The sequence below is a fragment of the Lithobates pipiens genome, unplaced genomic scaffold (assembly GCF_037356315.1).
Source record: "Lithobates pipiens isolate NorthernLeopardFrog02 unplaced genomic scaffold, aLitPip1_a1.2 Scaffold_13, whole genome shotgun sequence".
Lineage (NCBI taxonomy): Eukaryota > Metazoa > Chordata > Amphibia > Anura > Ranidae > Lithobates > Lithobates pipiens.
The window spans coordinates 383,902,863-383,922,714 of NW_027507718.1; the positions used below are offsets into that span (position 1 = coordinate 383,902,863).

Below are 19,852 nucleotides of genomic sequence, written 5' to 3' on the forward strand. Positions count from 1 at the left end.
ATGAACTATTTGTGTATTGTTTAGATTATTCGTAGGAACATCAGTTTTGGCACATTTATTTAGGGAGCGCACCTTTGCCATAAAATATGTATTTTTAGGAAATATTTGTGATTAATATATTTATACGTAAATAATATGAGATATAGGCCAAAAGTATGTATGTGTGCCAGGAACTTGTCATCTTTTGAGGCAGGGGAATAGGTAGAGGCCAACTAATAGTCCGTGCTCTCTCCCTGAAGGGTATATGGTTTTAGTTTGCTAAGTCAAGCCATATATGATTCATTTTCTTTTGTTCAATCAGTGTGTTGAGTAAAAGATTATGAGTAGATTCCCCCATCCATACATTCGAGGTGGATGGGTAATCCCTCCCACAGAACTATTGTTTTCTGACAGCAGGGAGAGTTCCCTGCCATCAAAATACGCTCATCAGCACCTCCGGCTAATTGAGCAAAACTTTTCAAACATGCTCATTGCGCCAAAACTGATTGAGAAAATTTGACTGGTCCCTGCTCAATCGGCTGAATTTTGTTCCATCTATGGCTGGCTGACAGTTTATCCAAATGTCCATGTGGGATGTCAGGAGACAGAGTTTAAAGGATAAGTTCACCTTTTTTTAAATAAATTCCAGCTCCCCTATTTACCAATATAGCTTTAATGTACTTCTTTTGCAAAAACAAAAAAGCTTTCTTTTTATCCTATACAGCCATTATCTTCCAGTGTCCAGCTTGGTGTATAAAAAAAAGTTCTCCATTACTTCCTGACAGATCTTGGGACCAGTGGGAGCTGGTGCTCAAAATTTTTGGGGGACGCAAATAAACGAAACTGCCCCTCATATGTAGCCACTTGTGCCCATCATATGCAGCCACTTACGCCACCAACAAATGCAGCCACTTGCGCCCCATCAAATGCAGCCACTTGTGCCCATCAAATGCAGCCACTTGTGCCCATCATATGCAGCCACTGTGCCCAACAAATGCAGTCACTGTGCCCAACAAATGCAGTCACTTGCGCCCATCAAATGCAGCCACTTGTGCCCATCATATGCAGCCACTTGTGCCCCATCAAATGCAGCCACTGTGCCCGTCAAATGCAGCCACCTGTGCCCGTCAAATGCAGCCACCTGTGCCCCATCAAATGCAACCACTATGTCCATCAAATGCAAACACTGTGACACCCCCCCCCCCCCCTCACTGCCTGGCACTCACCCCATCTTGGTGGGGGATCAAGCAGTGGTGAGGGCGGCGAGCTGTGTGATGCAATGCATGAATCTATCCATTCTACACAAAGGAAGTGGCATGACCAAGGGGGAGGCGCCCGGGCATGCTTAATGGATGCACCGCCACTGCTTGGAATGTGAGAACTGTTAAGACACATGAAGGAGTTCACCAGGGGCCCTGATTAGCACACGCCATGCATCTGCCTTCCCCTTCCAGAAGATCACTCCCACCCACCTCCTCAGGTGCATGGAGCTGAGTGATCAAATAACAGCCTATGTGGATAGTTGTAATATTGAAAACAGGAGAAGTGTGTCCTGGGTTCTGTAAAGCTCATTATACCATCTGTACAATCTCCTTGCTTTCATTACTTTTACTATCAACTATGTAGTGCAAGGGCCTGCCTGATACAGAGTGATTGGCTAGATGGTGTGTCCTATTATATAGTTTTGATAAATCTAAAGGTATTGTACAGCGATTGTAATGCATAAGCAAACACACATTTTGCCACATGAAAAAACAAAAACACAGCAAAACGCACAGTAAAAAAGCATGCAACCATCTTCTCGTGAGCTACTTTGCCACATGTAGGGCAGCTCATTGAAATCCACAGGCTGCCCTATTCATGTCACGGGATAAACTAGCCAAAAAACGTGCACTAGGTGTGAATGAGGCCTGAAACTGAAATCTTTTTGTTTATGCAAGAACGAGGCTCAATTCACATCTGTGTGTTTTCAAATGCATGGCACACAGCACAGAAAATGCAATAAAATGCACCATGTTCTGCTCTAAAAAAAAAAAAAAAAAAAAAAAAGTTCTGGAGTTTCTTTGGGGCAATTCTTATGTGTAGGGCAGCCAATTAAAGTGAATGTGCTGCCCTATAAGTTACAAGCAAAAACGCCCCCCCAAAAAAAAGCATGCAGGAATGTGAACGGAGCCTGACAGCTGAGTATCTCCATCCACTCCCTCCTTTGTACTTGTATAAAGCTGACCATACACTATGCAATCTGATTGTACAATCTCTGTACAATTTCCTTTAGATTTACCAGAACTATGGAACAGGAGGACCCACCTGAACAATCCATTCAATTCTACATAGCTTATGGAGACGTACAATCAGATTGTAGAGAAAGTGGGTGGAAGGTGGTATAGTAATGAGGGAGGTATGGTCAAGAATGGAGAACGTGCCCTATCACGCCCTTTTCTGTGATGCGGGAAGGCATCACATTATGGGATTCAAAACTTCCTGGATGTCATGTGACCTACAAGGAAGTGATAGAAGCAGACATTTTTTTTTCAAAGACATATGCATTTTTAAAACTTCTCTGAATGAGGTAAGCACATTGGGATGCACAGATAAGCACAGAGATAACAATAGAAATACTGTTTGTAATGAAAGTTTAAATATTGCTAGAAAAAGGTGATCTTAGCCTTTAACGAACTTGAATATTTTCAAAGCAGGCACTAGACTTCCTGTCTTGAAATAGGAGGGAGAAACTTTACCTGGATAGTAAAACCGAGTAGTTATCAGTTCAAAGGGGTTTTGAGTGCTATCCAATCAATTTCATTAGAAAGTTAGGATTGTGTAGTTTGCATCAGTCAGAGATTCTTCAATGATAGCAAATGTAAGGAACTAGGATAACAACAGGAGAGAGAGACCTGACTAAGGCTGGGTTCACACTGTTGCGGCTACGAGAACCGGATGTGATTTGCACCGCACTGCAGTGCAAATCACATCCGATCTCTGTGCGATGCGAGTTCAGCCATACAGATAGTATGGCTGAATTCGCATCGCACCCGCCCCAAATTCGCACAGGACCCTTTTTTTGGTCCGCAGCAGAATCGGATCGCATGGGTGTTCACACCATGCGATCCGATTCCTGTCCGAGTTTGCAGATTGCACTGCGATATGCGAACTGATCTGGGGGTGTCATTAACATTTCACTGACACTCCCAGCAGTTCGCATAGGGCAGTGTGAACTGCTGCCGGGAGGCATGCGATGCGGGAACCCGCCGCGGATTCGTGGCGTTCCCGCATCGCTGCAGTGTGAACCTAGCCTAACAGGACCTCAGGGAGAGACTTGGAAGACCTATCCAGTTTCTGAAGGTTGAATGTATTGTCTAAGTTTTTTTAGGTATTTGTCTTCTATAATGCAGAGGTTTTATCATTTGATAGTATCGATTGTTGCTATTAAGCATTGTCTGTGATTTTATGCAGCTGTTAAGCTTTGTCTGTTTCTAAGTAATATTTCCTTGTCAATAGCTAAGCTGTTCATGTTTATTTCTTTATACAATATACTTTTTTCACCTACAGCCTTCTATAGCCTGCAACACTGACTGAGTGGAAATTCTCCAACAATGGCGGATGAACTGTTCAACCACAGTGGCCATACATTGAAGTTCGGCCGGTCCCATGCATGGCCAACTTTCCAATAGGAGTCACTAGATGACTGGGGATGCTCTGTGATGCACTGGAGTCATGCATTTCTACCCGTTAAATGCAACACAATATTTAGTTGAATAAACAAGTACATATCCCTTGATTTGAATTTGAAGGCGTATCAACCGCAGAGTGGTACTGTGGATACACTACATAATAAACATGCCACGTCCCGATATTTAGATTTACTATAGAACAAAACAACTATTGTTGACGGTGATGGACTTTTTAGGCATAGACACAAAATTCAAAAAAAAAAGGTAATTTAAACAATATTTATTTCTAAAAACAAAAAAACATACATTTTTCAATCTCAGAGCATAATGATTACACTGTCTAGTACATCACAGTTAGCCAAATGATTCATACATTCCCATTTTGTTAAAATATATAATATAGGAATAAGATACAAAAGAATCACAGAATTCCTTTTCGAAGACAGTGTATCATAGATGGTTCAGCTCAGAGGTGATCTACATTTTATTCCTTATGGATAAACGAGGATCGCCTATATAGAGATGGGGGTAGTAGTGTAAACTTTGAGAGGCATACAGGTAGGGGACAGGAAACTCCAGAGAGGGAGTAATATTAAAGAATTTTAAAATGTCAGCCAATAATCCTCTAGCTGCACAAGTCCGGTGGTGCCCCTATCGGGGGGGGGGGATTAAATCATAATGGGTGGTATTAATTAGAAACCAGCCTTAATGTATGAAATATATTGGTCTCCCTTTTAAAGTTTCCAAGGGAGGAATCAAAAGGCAGAGCTGGCCGCATATACCGCATGTAATGTATGTTTTTTTTGTTTTTAGAAATAAATATTGTTTAAATTACCTATTTTAAAAATTTTGTGTCTATGCCTAAAAAGTCCATCACCGTCAACAATAGTTGTTTTGTTCTAAAGTACAGATCCCTGCAACAATAAATAATACTCTACTTGTCAAGTGGTCTCATTTACCCTTATTTTTAGCAAACAAGTTGATCTTTATTGGAAAAAATATGGCATGTTACAATCCATAATATGAAAGTATTGATAAAATATAACACAATAGATATTGGAGCACATACAACTAATTCAGTAGTAAATACTCATGTCAGAGGATCATGGCATGAATACCAGGGCTCAAGTCCTGCGGGAACGCATGGGAACGGAGTTCCTGTACTTTTTCCACACCAGGAACTCAGTTCCTGTTAGCAGCTGCGTCCTGCAAGACTTTGAAGTATGTGAGCTGTGTGGCAGGTGCTACACCAGCAGCCGCTGATAAAGCTGGCAATAGTAAGTGCCGCACACCAGGGGTGGACTGACCATTCAAGCATTGCCAGTAGGGGGCTCCATGACAGCTTCCTCTTCGATCTACCTGTCAATCACAGCTAGCTGATGGGTAGATCAGGTCCCTGCTGCTAAGAGATTGTATTTAGTCAGACCTCTTGTCATGCACTCCTCCCCGCCGACCCCTCCTGATTTTCTGTCTCCTCATCCTCCTCCCCAGGCTCCTGCATATTTGCTCTGTGTGTCCTGCTGAATCCCCCCCCCTCCTCTATCTTCAGTGCCATATGATGAGAGAACCCAGAGGAGGAGCACCGCTATTCTGCTCACAGGACATGCAGGGAGAGAGGTGAGCTAAGGGAGGAACATCAGTTTGGGGTGGTAAGCTGAGTACAATGCCTGGCAAAGTTTAATGCCAGGAGGGAAGTTTATGTGGAAATATGTGAAGGGTTGGAATAGCAGCGAGTGTGCGTTGGAGCCCTACAGAGTTGCAGCCCCCCAAGCTAACATACATCTCCTAAGCAGGAACACATCACTATCTCCCTAAGCATTCTGTCCAGATAATGTGCAGTTAATTTATGACCTTTCCGTTTAACCCTGTGTTATCCAAACTCTGTTCAATGAAAAGTGTAAACTCACCACATAAACACTCCATATACAAAATAAAATTCCCCAATAAAGATCAGAACACGATGTTCACATTTGCATGGAAGCACAATTGAATGAATGCTGATTATTCAGAGAATTACCGTATTTATGTTTATTGAGGATTGTTTTTTTTTTTATGTACTAACTGTTAAGCTTCATACACACAATACGAAAATTGGATGAAAAATACAACTTTTGAAATGTTCATGCATATGAGTGTATCATTTTTTATTATTTTTTGGTGGGGGAGTGGATCTTGGGTGGGAGTTCCCACACTTTTTTCCCCAGGACTTGACCCCTGATGAATACAATATGACATTACGCACTTGGATCATCCGGGGGAGGAAGTGACAGACTAGTACATGCTGCAGCATAGCTGGAACGAGAATGGACAGCTAGGGAGCTGATGAAAATCAATCCTGCTCTGTTTATGGCTGCCAAACCTGGTCGTATTTGCAAGGACATGCCCTGTTGATATATGTTAGCTTATACATGGGCAGCAGTGCAACGACAGATGATTCCAATGATTCCACCGTAGGGGAAGAGGGGGAAGCCCATTTAATCAGTATCTCTTTTTTTGCCATAAAATAACAGAAATGAAATCAAGAGTTTGGTGTATCAAGGACGCCGTTCATCATGCTGAATACCCAATAAGGCTAATTCGGCTGACAGTGGGATGGACAATTGTAAGCGAGTATTAATGCAACCCAAAACTGCAGTCCAGTATTGTACCCACTTAAGGCAGGACTAAAACATATGGAAGCAAGTGCTATCAAGGGACTGACAATCCTGTGAGCGCTGTGGATATATCTTATGCAGTCTCTGAGGCGTGTAGTAAATTCTGTGCAGACATTTTGCCTGTAATAATTTGTCTCTAGAGGAGATCACTAGTTTGGAACTATCCTAAAAACACTCCTCCCATGTTTCCCTATCTAGAGTTGAAATATCCGTCTTCCACTTCTCCCATAGTGCCTCCATTTTGGGGAAGTCCACTCTGAGAAGTGCTAAATACGAGGAGAGAGCTTTATCCAAGGATTCCTGCGATAGCAATTCTTCTATAGGGTCAGTCTTAAGACAAAGTAGGATGCAAATTGTGCTCTGGCCGCATGACTCAGCTGATAGTAGTGAAAAATCATCCATCTAGGGAAATTATATTTGACCGCAAGTTCCCGGAATGATAAAAGTATTCCAGTGGACATTATATCCCTTAGTATCTTAATTTCAGACCAAGCCCATAGATGTGGATCTGGTATCTCTCTAAACTGTGGGAGGGAAGGAGTTCCCCATAATGGACAGAAGAGAGACCACTGGTTGGGGCTCATACACCGTTTTCTAGCTACCACCCAGACTTTCAGGGTTACTTTAGTGGGATCAGGGAGGGATGGATATGCTTTTGGACCCCTATATACTAAATTACTGAGTTCCCTAAGGGAGCCCAGGATGGCTGCCTCATTTTACTCTTACTGCAGTCCTTGATTTTTATAGACTTTATTATGTGGTGTATCATGAATACAATATCGCTTAAAGGGTAAAATCTGTAAGGTGAACTTACACTGGATTCCCTCCCTATTCCCCCCCCACCCCCGGTCCCACGATCCCCCGCTGTGAGACATTGAGCCGCTTCACCGGTCCGGGGATTTGACGTAATCTCCTATCTGTATCTCTCAGCGGTACAGGCATGGATGGTGCTGACCAATCATAAACTGCCTAGACCGTCCTGTCAGTGCTGGAGAAGAGAAAGCCAGGAGGATTTCAAATCCCCGGACCGGTAAAGCGGTGTCCCGGTGTTTCACAGCGGGGGATCACGGGACTCTGGTATAGCAGGACCGGGGGGATGGGGAGAGGGTCCAGTGTAAGTTCAACTTACAGATTTTTTGTAAAGGTGAACTTGCACTTTAAACAAGAGAAGTTGAGAATCTTCACACTGTAACTTGTGTAAATATACTTCAATTACCCAATCGTGTGAAAAGCTAATTCCTGTTTACTTATTTCATCTGTCCATGAAGTGAGCATTCAAAGTGTACATGAATTTCTTGATTGGATCATTAAAGTGAATATCAACACACTTTATTATTTCTAAACACAAATGTCTAAATCCAAATTCAGCCACTGTATTAGCCACCAAAAAACCAACAACACTAAAAAACTTGTGTGATACAACCAATACATATACTGTTGGTCCGATGCTGGAAAAAAAAGAGTAATGCCCTGTACACACGGTCGGAAATTCCGATGGAAAAAGTCTGATCGGATTATGTTGTCGGAAAATCCGTTTCGTATGTAGGCGCTATCGGACTTTTTCTGACGGATTTTCCGACGCACAAAGTTTGAGAGCAGGATCTAAAATTCTGATCGTGTGTAGACAATTCCGACGGACAAAGTGCCACGCATGCTCTGAATAAACTAAGAGAAGAAAGCTATTGGCTACTGGCCCGTTTATAGTCCCGACGTATCACGTCACCTCATTCAGAACGATCAGATTTTCCAACAACTTAGTGCGACCGAGTGTATACAACACAAATTTCGGATAAAATCCGACGGATTTTGTGGTCAGAATGTCCGACCGTGTGTACAGGGCATTAATGACATGAGCTCTTAAAACTTGACTAATGGATGTTTTTTTATCTCAATATTATATCTAATATAAAAAAGTATTATATGTTGCGCTGATATCCAAAACGTTCATCCTGAGTCACGTCATTCATTCTTTGTTATCTTCAAGATCTATTTTTCTGTCTTTTGGTCTTCTCTGGGCACCAGATTGAGTATAACAGGTTTTGTTGTCTTTAGAAACCCTGTGGTGTCAATTTGCAGGGGGATCTGTAATACAAGTGGCAGAATTAACAGAACAGGTAAAGTAAATTCTAATATTACATGATCTTTTATTTCTTCTATGGGATTTAAAAGGCTGTTGTCCATATAGAAATCAGTACCCAGTAAGTATCACCGTTTCAGAAAAGTGACACCAACCAACTTTTAGCTGCAACTAGGTAAATTATATACCTCTATTGGTAATTTTACTTTGCTGAATTTACTTTTCTAATAAAGAAAAGTGATTTCTTACTGGAGTATCCTTGCATGTACGGAAGCTGAAGTTCTGTAGGAGCAGAATGATGGCTGCCTTCATGTTGACCATAGCAAATCTCATCCCGATGCAGTTGCGGGGGCCAAATCCAAAAGGAAGAAAGGTGTAAGGGTCTTGGGTTTCTTTATTCTCTTTACTGAATCTAAAAAAAATAAAATAAGCATTAGTACCTTGTCAATGTCTCTCTGTGTCCCTGTAAATATGGTGGAGGCCTTGCATATAGATACAGACTCATGTCCTTAAAATCTCAGAGGAATTGATACTACTAAAAATAAAAAATGACTCATTTATGGTCTGCTTTACTCTGCTGCTTGGTGACTAGTGTTGGCCAAATGGTTCGTGCTGAGTAAAAGTTCAGCCTGAACATCGCCTATTCCGCCATTTGGCGAATACCCAAATTTGTGAGTCGTTCGACGGGCTGTTCACCCGCCAAATACCGCGCAGTGCACTGCGAGCTTCACAGTACATTCTAGTGCCCTAATTGGATGAAGCCTTGCACCTGTCCGCTGGTCAGGTGTAAGGCTTTGCCAATTAGAGCACCAAGGCACTGTCAGAGCCCTGATTGGACAAAGTTATGATGACTTTCTCCAGTCACAGCTCAGTGCTTATAGTCCCACCCCACACTATAAAAGGTAACTTTCCAAAGGAAGCTTTTGAATTGTGTTGGAGTGGAAATAGATAGAGCAGGGCTCAGTTTGCTAATAGCGAGTTAGTGTGTTTACTTATTGTGAATCTGAGTGTAGAGTATTAGTGTAGTACAGTGACAGCCCGTGCATAGTGGGTGCACAGGCGCCGCTCCCCCATCCTTGCCGGCGCCCATAAACATGCACCCGGCCCCTTTCAGGATGCCGGGTACATGGATTCCTATGGCAGGGGTGTTTATTTTTGAAGCGCCTGATTAGAGCCACAGGCTCTAATAGGCTTCGAAATTGTGTGACCATAGCGAATACATTTTTGCTATTTTCACACTAACATTCCTCCCCGGAAAGAAGGGCAGGGTCTGGCCCCCCATCGTAAAACTTTACCAGTCGCCACTGGTGTAGTGTTAGTATAGTATGCTAGTGCATTGTTTAACACAGCCTTACATAGCATTTGGCTCTGAGTGTAGAGTGTTGTGTAGTGTGTGAGTATAGTGTGTCAGTATAGTGTGTTAGTGTAGTGCAGTGTTTAACCAAGGTGGACGTGGTCGGTCCTCAGGCAGGGCACATTTGTCTCTGTTTTGGTTCTGAGTTTGAGGAAGGGAGTAACATGAGCCTACAGAGATGGGAGAACACTGACAAACAAGAAATTGGCAGTAATGTTCCCCCAGCCACAGCGTTTTGTCAAGTAGGCTCCAGTGATGATGAGGATGGAGGGGACGAGGATGATGTGGTTAGTGATGCAACTTGGGTGCCGGATAGAGCAGAGGAGGAAAGTGAGGGGGAAAAACAACCCAAATGAGTCAGCCATCATAGACTTTGAGTAGAGAGCAGCCACCCTATTCCAGCAGATTGTGGAGCTGTTATTTCCCTGCCCACTTCCCACAGCTCAGCAGAGAGGACCTTTTTTAGCACCTGTGCAGCCAATCACACCGTTGCCATTTTCAATCTCTACCGCAAGCAGATCAAGCATGGCAAAAACACTAGCCATTTGAGTACCATATGCTTGACAAACAAAAATGCTGAACCAAAACTAAAAGTGTGACTTTATATGAGGCGATATGAATTATATACATACACCTGGCCTTACCTACAAGCTACCACTGCACGTTTTGCAACCTTCTTATATGCCTGTAAGATGAATTATGCATACCATCAAGTACACATACCATGGCTGGAAACTGTTCACTCTCCCCCTACGTCTACTATTGGTCAGTGGTGTTATAGCCGTGCCTTAGGGTTCTCCTTCTCAGCTCCCGGGAGTAACGTTCTCTAAAATGTTTTTTACCTTCTGATGCCATCATCAACAATTGTACTCATACACTACAGATAGATACCCCAAAAATCCTGAATCTGCTCCTGATGAGTGGTATTGTAACCACGAAACGCGTAGAGATTTCTCATGATGCATTGTCACAGTATTCATATATGCATACCTGGACTTTATCATACCTTAATGAACCAATCTACCATTATTGCTAACGTTTAAATGTTACTATGATGTATACCTCGGTCTACATACTAAAGGTCTATTACTATATATACACACTATATTGAAATAATTGTGTATTATCATGAAATGTTTAGATTTTATTTATTGATATTTATGATTTTTTTTAAACAATGTTTCTTTATTGAACTAATCATGTTATGTCTATATTTATCAATTGAGATCCATCATTTTATTGCTACATCAATTTATTATCTATGGTGGTATATATGTGTATGAATTTTGATAATAAACAATGTGTATATTGATTGGCTCATTCAGTCTACTGATGTGCTTCATATAAAGTCCCACTTTTCTTTATTTTTTTATTTTTTTTATTTTTCAATATGCTTGACAAAGCATTTACCCTCCCACCATTCAGGCCATTGCAAGAGCACCTGAAAGCTACACACAAGGGACACAATTCTTCTCCTCCTTACTCCTCACCTTTCATGTCTACCCCCGCTATATCTCATGACCTCTCAGCAGCCTGTATTGAAAGGGATGATGGTATAGCAAAGGATGTCACAGGCCCTTGCAATACGTCTACCATCAGCACACCACCAGCTGTAAAGTATAGCAGGCAAATTTCTCTTCCCCAGGTGCTGCAGCGAAAAAAAAATAAAAAATACACCCCCTGTCACCCACATGTTCCGTGTATAAATTCCAGCTTGTCCAACTAAAGAAAGATTGCAGGGAAAATCAATTTAAATGTCATTTTTTTTTCTTTTAAAATGTCAGTTTTGCTGCAGCAGGTTCTATACAATGTACAAGTGCACCACTTTACAGGCAGACTAAGTGGGCCCCCAGGTCCCTTATTTAAAGGAATTTTTCATTTTTATTGTTCCAATTTAAGCATCATTAAAATCACTGCGCCTTTAAAAACTATATTTTTTAAAAGTTTTTTTTGCATTGGTACATGTGCCAATGCCCGAATCACATGCAGTTCCTCACACTGAGTGAACCTGGGCTTAGAAGGATAAGTTGAGTTTATTTTATTCTCTCCTAACTACTTTAATATTGTTTTTAGGAATCTGTGCTAAAGAGGATAGGTAAATTAACAGACATGGTTGGCTGCTAGGCCTGTTTGTTTTCATTTTGGGCTGAGAGTAGCTATGGGTAGGGCTGGGCGACTCACAGGTGGTGTCATCGGGACCTCCTATTTCTTCCAGAATTTTCTAGTGCCTTCTGGAAAGAGAGGTGGGAGAGGAGGTGGAGCCACCTGGGGTGTTTGAGGAGCCCTGACCAATTCCCAATCTGGATTGGCAGGGGGCAGACCTCCTTAAATCGCCAGGGTCAGCCCAGCTGAGGAGGAGTTGTCGGATGGAAGAGCTGGAGTGAGAGGGTGCAGAGGCTGTCAGGGCCTTTGAGGGAGCTTCCCAGTCTGCAGGAGGGGTGGGTGACCTTGGGCCTGGGCTCAGGTGCAGTTGGGACCACTTTCAGTTACACATGAAGAGGTCCTGGACCAGAGGCACAAGAGAGAGCAAGGAGTGGTGGGAGAAAGCACTGCGGAGAGAGTCCAGGAATGACAACTGGTCACAGCCAGGAGGGCTGGTGGGTGAGGCACAGTCAAGAGGACTGAGGAGGTACGTCTGAGAGGACTGGGAGTTTGCAGTCTGAGATGGGTGCAGAACCAGAAGTGTAGACTGTGGTGGAAGGGGCAGTGTAAAGAGGCAGCTGCAGCCAGGAGGGCTGGCAGGACCTGAAGAGGGCTAACTGGGATCAGTAGCCACAGTAGGGCAGCTAGCACAAGGACCTTTCTGCTACATCAATGGGGCACACAGTCCCAGCCTGCAAAGGGCATTTGCTGAGGCCTGGCTGAGTCAGTGTCAGGCCTAACCAACAAATAGCACTAGTTGTTCCTGGGGAACAAAGTGATGTGCTGGAGGTGACTATAAGTAACAGTCTGCAGTAAGTGATGTGCTGGTGGAGTGAGGAGTAATCAAGCAAGTTTGTTCAGGAGGAAGCTGAAGGAGTATGTACATAGTTGTCCCAAAACCAATTGCTGTTTTTATTTATCCTCGCTGGGCATCCCATAGCTCCCATCCCCATCCAAGCTATACCCCTCAATAAAACTGAAAATAAAAAAGTTCACTGACTATTTTATGTCTCAGAGTGCCTGAGAGTGAATGCAGGGCTGGGCAGGGTGACAGACAAACCATAATTCTCAGCAGCCCCTACGGGGGTACCGCTACACATGCTTTAAGAAAATCCTTTCATTTCCAGTATATGTAGCAAAACTAAGTTACCTTTCAGGTCGGAACTCCTCTGGCTCAGCCCACAGTGAAGGGTCCCGGTGTAAAACATAAGCTGGGATCACAGTCACAACTCCCTCTGGGATGGTTACTCCATTGATCTCTATTGTTTTCTTACAAACTCTTTCAAGTCTCCCAGCTGCAGGGTACATTCGCAGAGTTTCATGAATCACCATGTCCAAATATTCCATCTGCATCACAGCTTCATAAGTGGGAGGAGCCTGTATAAAAAATAAAACATTCTTAATGTACCAGGACATAAATTCCAACATAGTATTAGTTATATATCAGCTTAAAGTAGAACTAAAGGATGCTAATAAAGACTTAGTGGAATACAATAGAACTGCATTCGAATTTGTTTAACAATGCTTTAAATTACTGTATATAATGAGGTAATTAAAACCTTTTAAATTCCTACCTCTGTGCACGTTTGTTCATTGACTTCCATATTTGTGCAGCTACGCTGGAGTCTCGCGTACACATCAAATATTACAAATATTACACATATTATAGTCTCCTAAAGCTGCCCATAAACTGATAGTTTTTTTATTCATTCAGGCCCTCAGCCTGCAGAAGGACAAATCTCTTCCAGTGCCTATTGTATTTTGAAGGTCGGTCCTGCTGGCTGTTAAAATACACAAACCGCAACTGCATCTGATTGAATGCATTCACTTTTGCCTGACAATTTTCCACTAAGCCCCTGCGATTTTTCTATCAAGGGATAACAGGCAGGAGGCAGCCAACAGGGCCACCCACTGAGCAAAATTTGGAATCAGACAAAATTCATACAGTGTATGGCAAACTTAAAACTGACCATAGATATCAATTTTTTTCAAACAGCCAGAGGGCTGATTAAAAAAAAAAAAGAATGTATTCCTCCGTCCACATAAGAGGAGGATAAAGGAATCCTCCCAACTGAGACATTGGATTCTGACAGCGGTACTCTTCCGCTGTCAGAATACACTGATCAGTGGCTGCAGCAGATCGACAAAAGTTTTCCAACATTCCTGTTCAACAAAAGTCGATCTAACAGTCAACTTCTAACAAAGGGGGATGGCCATACATGAATCAAAATTTGTCTGGTTCCTGCTGAACCAGCCGAATTTTGATCCACCTATGGCTAGCTTAATGCTCTATTTAGATAATTAATTATGGTATCTAAATAACCATTTACAGAGTTGCTGACAAGTCGTCGTTTAGTAGAGTAATCTGTCCTAAACCACTAACCACATTGTAATGATGTGTCTTTTCTTTGGAACACACACGTTAGTGTATTTAAAAAAAAGAAAAGGAAAAGAAAGCTTTATGGTTTACCTTGTTAGGTAAATGGGTCTCAATTTCCTCTTGCAGCTTAGTTTGGACATCAGGGTGTGTTGCGAGGAGGTAGGCCGTGAACATAAGGGTAGTGCTAGTTGTCTCATAGCCTGCTATGACGAAGATAAGTCCCTGGGCCATGATCTCACTGTCCGTCAGTTCTACGAAAAAAAGAACAGTTTTACCTGGTAATCATAGATTCAATATTACATTGTAACTGCAGATAAATGGAGGGCGTAACACTTTTCAGTTTACATGTTGATGCAAAGGCAGTAGAAGGGAAAGAGTGAAAATTGCGCATTTAATACCTGCGTAGATCTGCTTCTGTAGACCTACAGAACAGCTTGTTTTGAAAACCCCTTGTACTTGCAACCTAACTAAACACAGAATTTGTACTCAAACCCTACTGCAAACCAGCTTTTACTGCTGCCATTAACTGTATGAATAAATTACTATTTTAAGAAAATTTGACATACTGATTTGTATAATCTTATGGTACCTTAAAAGTCTCCAGCCTATCTCCAGTGAAAGCAGCAATCCTCCCACAGTGGAGCTGCCCTAAAACTGCAAGAGTTAAATGCTTGTTTATGGGCTCTGCATTGTATTTGATGACATCAATGATGGGGCACTATTCCTCCCAATGACACCAACGGTGTCATTTTTTTACTCCTACTGATCGCCAAGCCCAGGGCATTGTCATACCTCCAAACTTTTTGAGATGGGAACAAGGTACACCTATTAGCTAAAGTATGTAAGCATAGGACACACCCCCTGCCACGTCCAATTAAAGGACAATTAGCCCAAAAAAATATTAGTTAAGCCCACAAGTGCTTTTTTTTTTTTTTTACCATTACTATTCCTTTATATTGGCTTTTGAAATTTACAAATGCAGAAATTTAGAAATTGGATGAAAGGTATGCGATTGGGAAACACTTTTTGAATAGTGCATTTTATATAAAACTCTATAGATCAGACTAAAATGTGGGACAAATGAGGAGGAAAGAGGGACAGAGGGACATTGCTCCAAATCAGGGACAGTCCCTCGAAATCAGGGACAGTTGGGAGCTATGCATTGTTTAGTCCCACCGATGCCAGGGCATTTTCTTTTCCCACTGGCCACAGTCCAGCCCCCTAAAGTTTGAAGGGCAGTAAACTGGCCCTTTGTTTTGAAAGTTTGGAGACACCTGGTATATGTTGTAATATATTGTTTCAAGTGTAAATTTCAAAATAAACCTATTACATATGTGTGTATTTCACAATTAGCTAACTATTTCACACTTAGCTAACTATTACAAAATGCCCATGGTAAAAGTAAGGAAATAATAACTGGCTAGAAGGTCTTCACAAGTACGCTAGTTAACCACTTTCAGACCGGACCATTTTGCTGGTAAATGACCAGAGGTCTTTTTACACTTTGGCACTGCGCTGCTTTAACTGGTAATTGCGCGGTCATGCAATGTTGTACCCAAACAAAATTTGCGTCCTTTTCTTCCCACAAATAGAGCTTTCTTTTGATGGTATTTGATTGCCTCTGCGATTTTTATTTTTTGCGATATAAACGTAAAAAGACCGCAAATTTTGAAAAAAAATGATATTTTCTACTTTTTGTTATTAGAAAAATCCAATAAACTCAATTTTAGTCATACATTTAGGACAAAATGTATTCAGCCACATGTCTTTGGTAAAAAAAAAGTCAATAATTGTATATTTATTGGTTTGCGCAAAAGTTGTCACATCTACAAACTAAGGTACGTTTTCTGGAATTTACGCAGCTTTTAGTTTACGACTGCCTATCTCATTTCTTGAGGTGCTAAAATGACAGGGCAGTACAAAACCCCCCCAAATGACCCCATTTTGGAAAGTAGACCCCCTAAGGAAATTGATAAGAGGCATGTTGAGCCCATTGAATATTTTATTTTTTTGCCTCAAGCGATTGAATAATGACAAAAAAAAAATTTTTTTTTTTTTTTTACACAAAGTTGTCACTAAATGATATATTGCTCACACATGCTATGGGCGTATGTGAAATGACACCCCAAAATAAATTCTGCTGCTTCTCCTGAGTACGGGGATACCACATATGTGGGACTTTTTGGGAGCCTAGCCGCGTACAGGGCCCCGAAAACCAAGCACCGCCTTCAGGCTTTCTAAGGGCGTAAATTTTTGATTTCACGCCTCACTACCTATTACAGTTTTGAAGGCCATAAAATGCCAAGATGGCACAAAACCCCCACAAATGACCCCATTTTAGAAAGTAGACACCCCAAGCTATTTGCTGAGAGGCATGTTGAGTCCATGGAATATTTTATATTTTGCCACAAGTTGCGGGAAAATTACAAACTTTTTTTTTTTTTTTTTTTTTTTCACAAAGTTGTCACTAAATGATATATTGCTCATGCATGCCATGGGCATATGTGAAATGACACCCCAAAATAAATTCTGCTGCTTCTCCTGAGTACGGGGATACCACATATGTGGGACTTTTTGGGAGCCTAGCCGCGTACGGGGCCCCGAAAACCAAGCACCGCCTTCAGGCTTTCTAAGGGCGTAATTTTTTGAGTTCACTTCTCACTACCTATTACAGTTTTGAAGGCCATAAAATGCCAAGATGGCACAAAACCCCCACAAATGACCCCATTTTAGAAAGTAGACACCCCAAGCTATTTGCTGAGAGGCATGTTGAGTCCATGGAATATTTTATATTTTGCCACAAGTTGCGGGAAAATTACAAACTTTTTTTTTTTTTCACAAAGTTGTCACTAAATGATATATTGCTCACGCATGCCATGGGCATATGTGAAATGACACCCCAAAATAAATTCTGCTGCTTCTCCTGAGTACGGGGATACCACATATGTGGGACTTTTTGGGAGCCTAGCCGCGTACGGGGCCCCAAAAACCAAGCACCGCCTTCAGGCTTTCTAAGGGCGTTACAGTTTTGAAGGCCATAAAATGCCAAGATGGCACAAACCCCCCCCCCCAAATGACCCCATTTTAGAAAGTAGACACCCCTAAATTTAGGGGTACACTAGTGAGACTAGGTAATAAATGGCGGGTGCCCTGAAACTATAAAAAAATAACTAACCAACCAGCGTCACCTGTAACAGTTATATGGTGATCACTGGTGAAAGGGTTAACTAGGGGGCAATCAGGGGGCTTTATGCGGTAGTATATGGGGGTCCCTGGCGCTATAAAAAGCTGCGGCGAACCTAAATACCTACCTGCCTAACTAGCGTCACCTGTGACACTAATACAGCGATCAGAAAAACGATCGCTTATTAGGCTGGGTTCACACTGGAGCGATGCGGGAACGCCACGAATGCGCGGCGGGTTCCCGCATCGCATGCCTCCCGGCGGCAGTTCCCACTGCCCTATGCGAACTGCTGGGAGTGTCAGTGAAATGTTAATGACACCCCCAGATCAGTTCGCATATCGCAGTGCGATCTGCAAACTTGGATCGCATGGTGTGAACACCCATGCGATCCGATTCTGCTGCGGACCAAAAAAAGGGTCCCGTGCGAGTTTGCGGCGGGTGCGGCGGGTGCGACACGAATTCAGCCATACTATCTGTATAGCTGAACTCGAATCGCACAGAGATCGGATGTGATTTGCACTGCAGTGCGGTGCGAATCACATCCGTTCTCATAAACCGCTGCAATGTGAACCCAGCCTTAGTGACACTGGCGACGGGGGGTGATCACGGGGTTAAACCTTTATTGGGGGGGTTAGGGGGGTACCTTAGAACTAAAGGGGGCTAACCCTAACTGCCCTAACAGTTATTAGTCACAAATGACACCTGCCGGGTGATCAGGGGGTTAAACCTTTATTAGGTAATAAATGGCGGGTGCCCTGAAACTATAAAAAAATAACTAACCAACCAGCGTCACCTGTAACAGTTATATGGTGATCACTGGTGAAAGGGTTAACTAGGGGGCAATCAGGGGGCTTTATGCGGTAGTATATGGGGGTCCCTAGCGCTATAAAAAGCTGCGGCGAACCTAAATACCTACCTGCCTAACTAGCGTCACCTGTGACACTAATACGGCGATCAGAAAAATGATCGCTTATTAGGCTGGGTTCACACTGGAGCGATGCGGAAACGCCGCGAATCCGCGGCGGGTTCCCGCATCGCATGCCTCCCGGCGGCAGTTCACACTGCCCTATGCGAACTGCTGGGAGTGTCAGTGAAATGTTACTGACACCCCCAGATCAGTTCGCATATCGCAGTGCGATCTGCAAACTCGGATCGCATGGTGTGAACACCCATGCGATCCGATTCTGCTGCGGGCCAAAAAAAGGGTCCCGTGCGAATTTGCGGCGGGTGCGGCGGGTGTGGCGGGTGCGGCGGGTGCGGCGAATGGCTGAACTCGAATCGCACAGAGATCGGATGTGATTTGCACTGCAGTGCGGTGCGAATCACATTCGTTCTCATAAACCGCTGCAATGTGAACCCAGCCTTAGTGACACTGGCGACGGGGGGTGATCACGGGGTTAAACCTTTATTGGGGGGGTTAGGGGGGTACATTAGAACTAAAGGGGGCTAACCCTAACTGCCCTAACAGTTATTACAGTCACAAATGACACCAATGCAAAAAAAAAAAAAAAAAAAAAAAAATGACATTGGTGTCACTGTGACTGGGGGGCAGGGGTAATTGGGGGGGTGATCGGGGGGTAAAGGGGGGGTGTGAGTGTGCCTGGCATGTTCTACTGTGTGTGGGATGTGTTGGTGCAACTCACTGATCCGCTCTCCTCCGTGTCGGAACGAAAAATACCGACACGGAGGAGAGAATACATCACTTCCTCTCCTGTGTTTACATTACAGGAGAGGAAGTGATGTCACCGGGGATTTCCATTCGTCGGGAGCGATCGCGAGGGGGTGGCCATGAATGAATGGCCGTCCCCTCGTCCGGGATCGCTCCCGAACGAAAACCGACCGCCGCAGGCACCGGGCGGGGGCCCGATCGGGCCCCCGACCCGCGGGAGGCAAATCACGTACATGTACGTGCTTATGCCTGCCCGTGCCATTCTGCCGACGTACATCGGCGTGAGGCGGTCGGCAAGTGGTTAAAGCAGAACTTCACTCTCTTAACCACTTGACCACTGGGCACTTAAACCCCCTTCCTAACCAGACCAATTTTCAGCTTCGGTGCTCTCACATTTTGAATGACAAAATGGACAGATGGACAATGCAACACTATACCTGTAAACTGCGCTGTAAATATATATATTTTTTTCAGCTTGAAATTTAACAAATGCACGATCAATTGACAGTAATTTGTTTCGTTTTGTTCCGTACGAAAAAAAAATCGTATTTCGTGTACGAAATTCAATTTGGATTTGTACAAAATACGAATTTACGTTAGATTTGTTAACTTTTCGTTAAAATAACAAAAGTCTGTTATGATGAATTTATCATTATGAGGGGTTCCCACCATCCCTGTGCTGTGCTGACTTCCTGGGTTTTTAACTTTTAGGTTTGTTAACTTTTTGTAACAATTACGAATG

At 43.0% G+C, this 19,852-nt stretch overlaps 1 protein-coding gene across 2 annotated transcripts in view; it reads right to left on the reverse strand.

Moving 5' to 3' along the window:
* Positions 1–7,611: 7,611 nt before the first annotated feature.
* Positions 7,612–19,852, reverse strand: part of LOC143975179 (cytochrome P450 3A24-like) — a 56,281-nt gene continuing 44,040 nt past the window's right edge. For both annotated transcript variants that reach the window (XM_077477278.1, XM_077477279.1), the window contains 4 exons: positions 14,348–14,508; positions 13,028–13,254; positions 8,631–8,793; positions 7,612–8,386 (listed from right to left, as the gene is read on the reverse strand). In XM_077477278.1, coding sequence (XP_077333404.1) covers positions 8,291–8,386; positions 8,631–8,793; positions 13,028–13,254; positions 14,348–14,508 — 647 coding nt within the window. In that variant the 3' untranslated portion in view covers positions 7,612–8,290. The remainder of the gene's footprint in view (positions 8,387–8,630; positions 8,794–13,027; positions 13,255–14,347; positions 14,509–19,852) is intronic.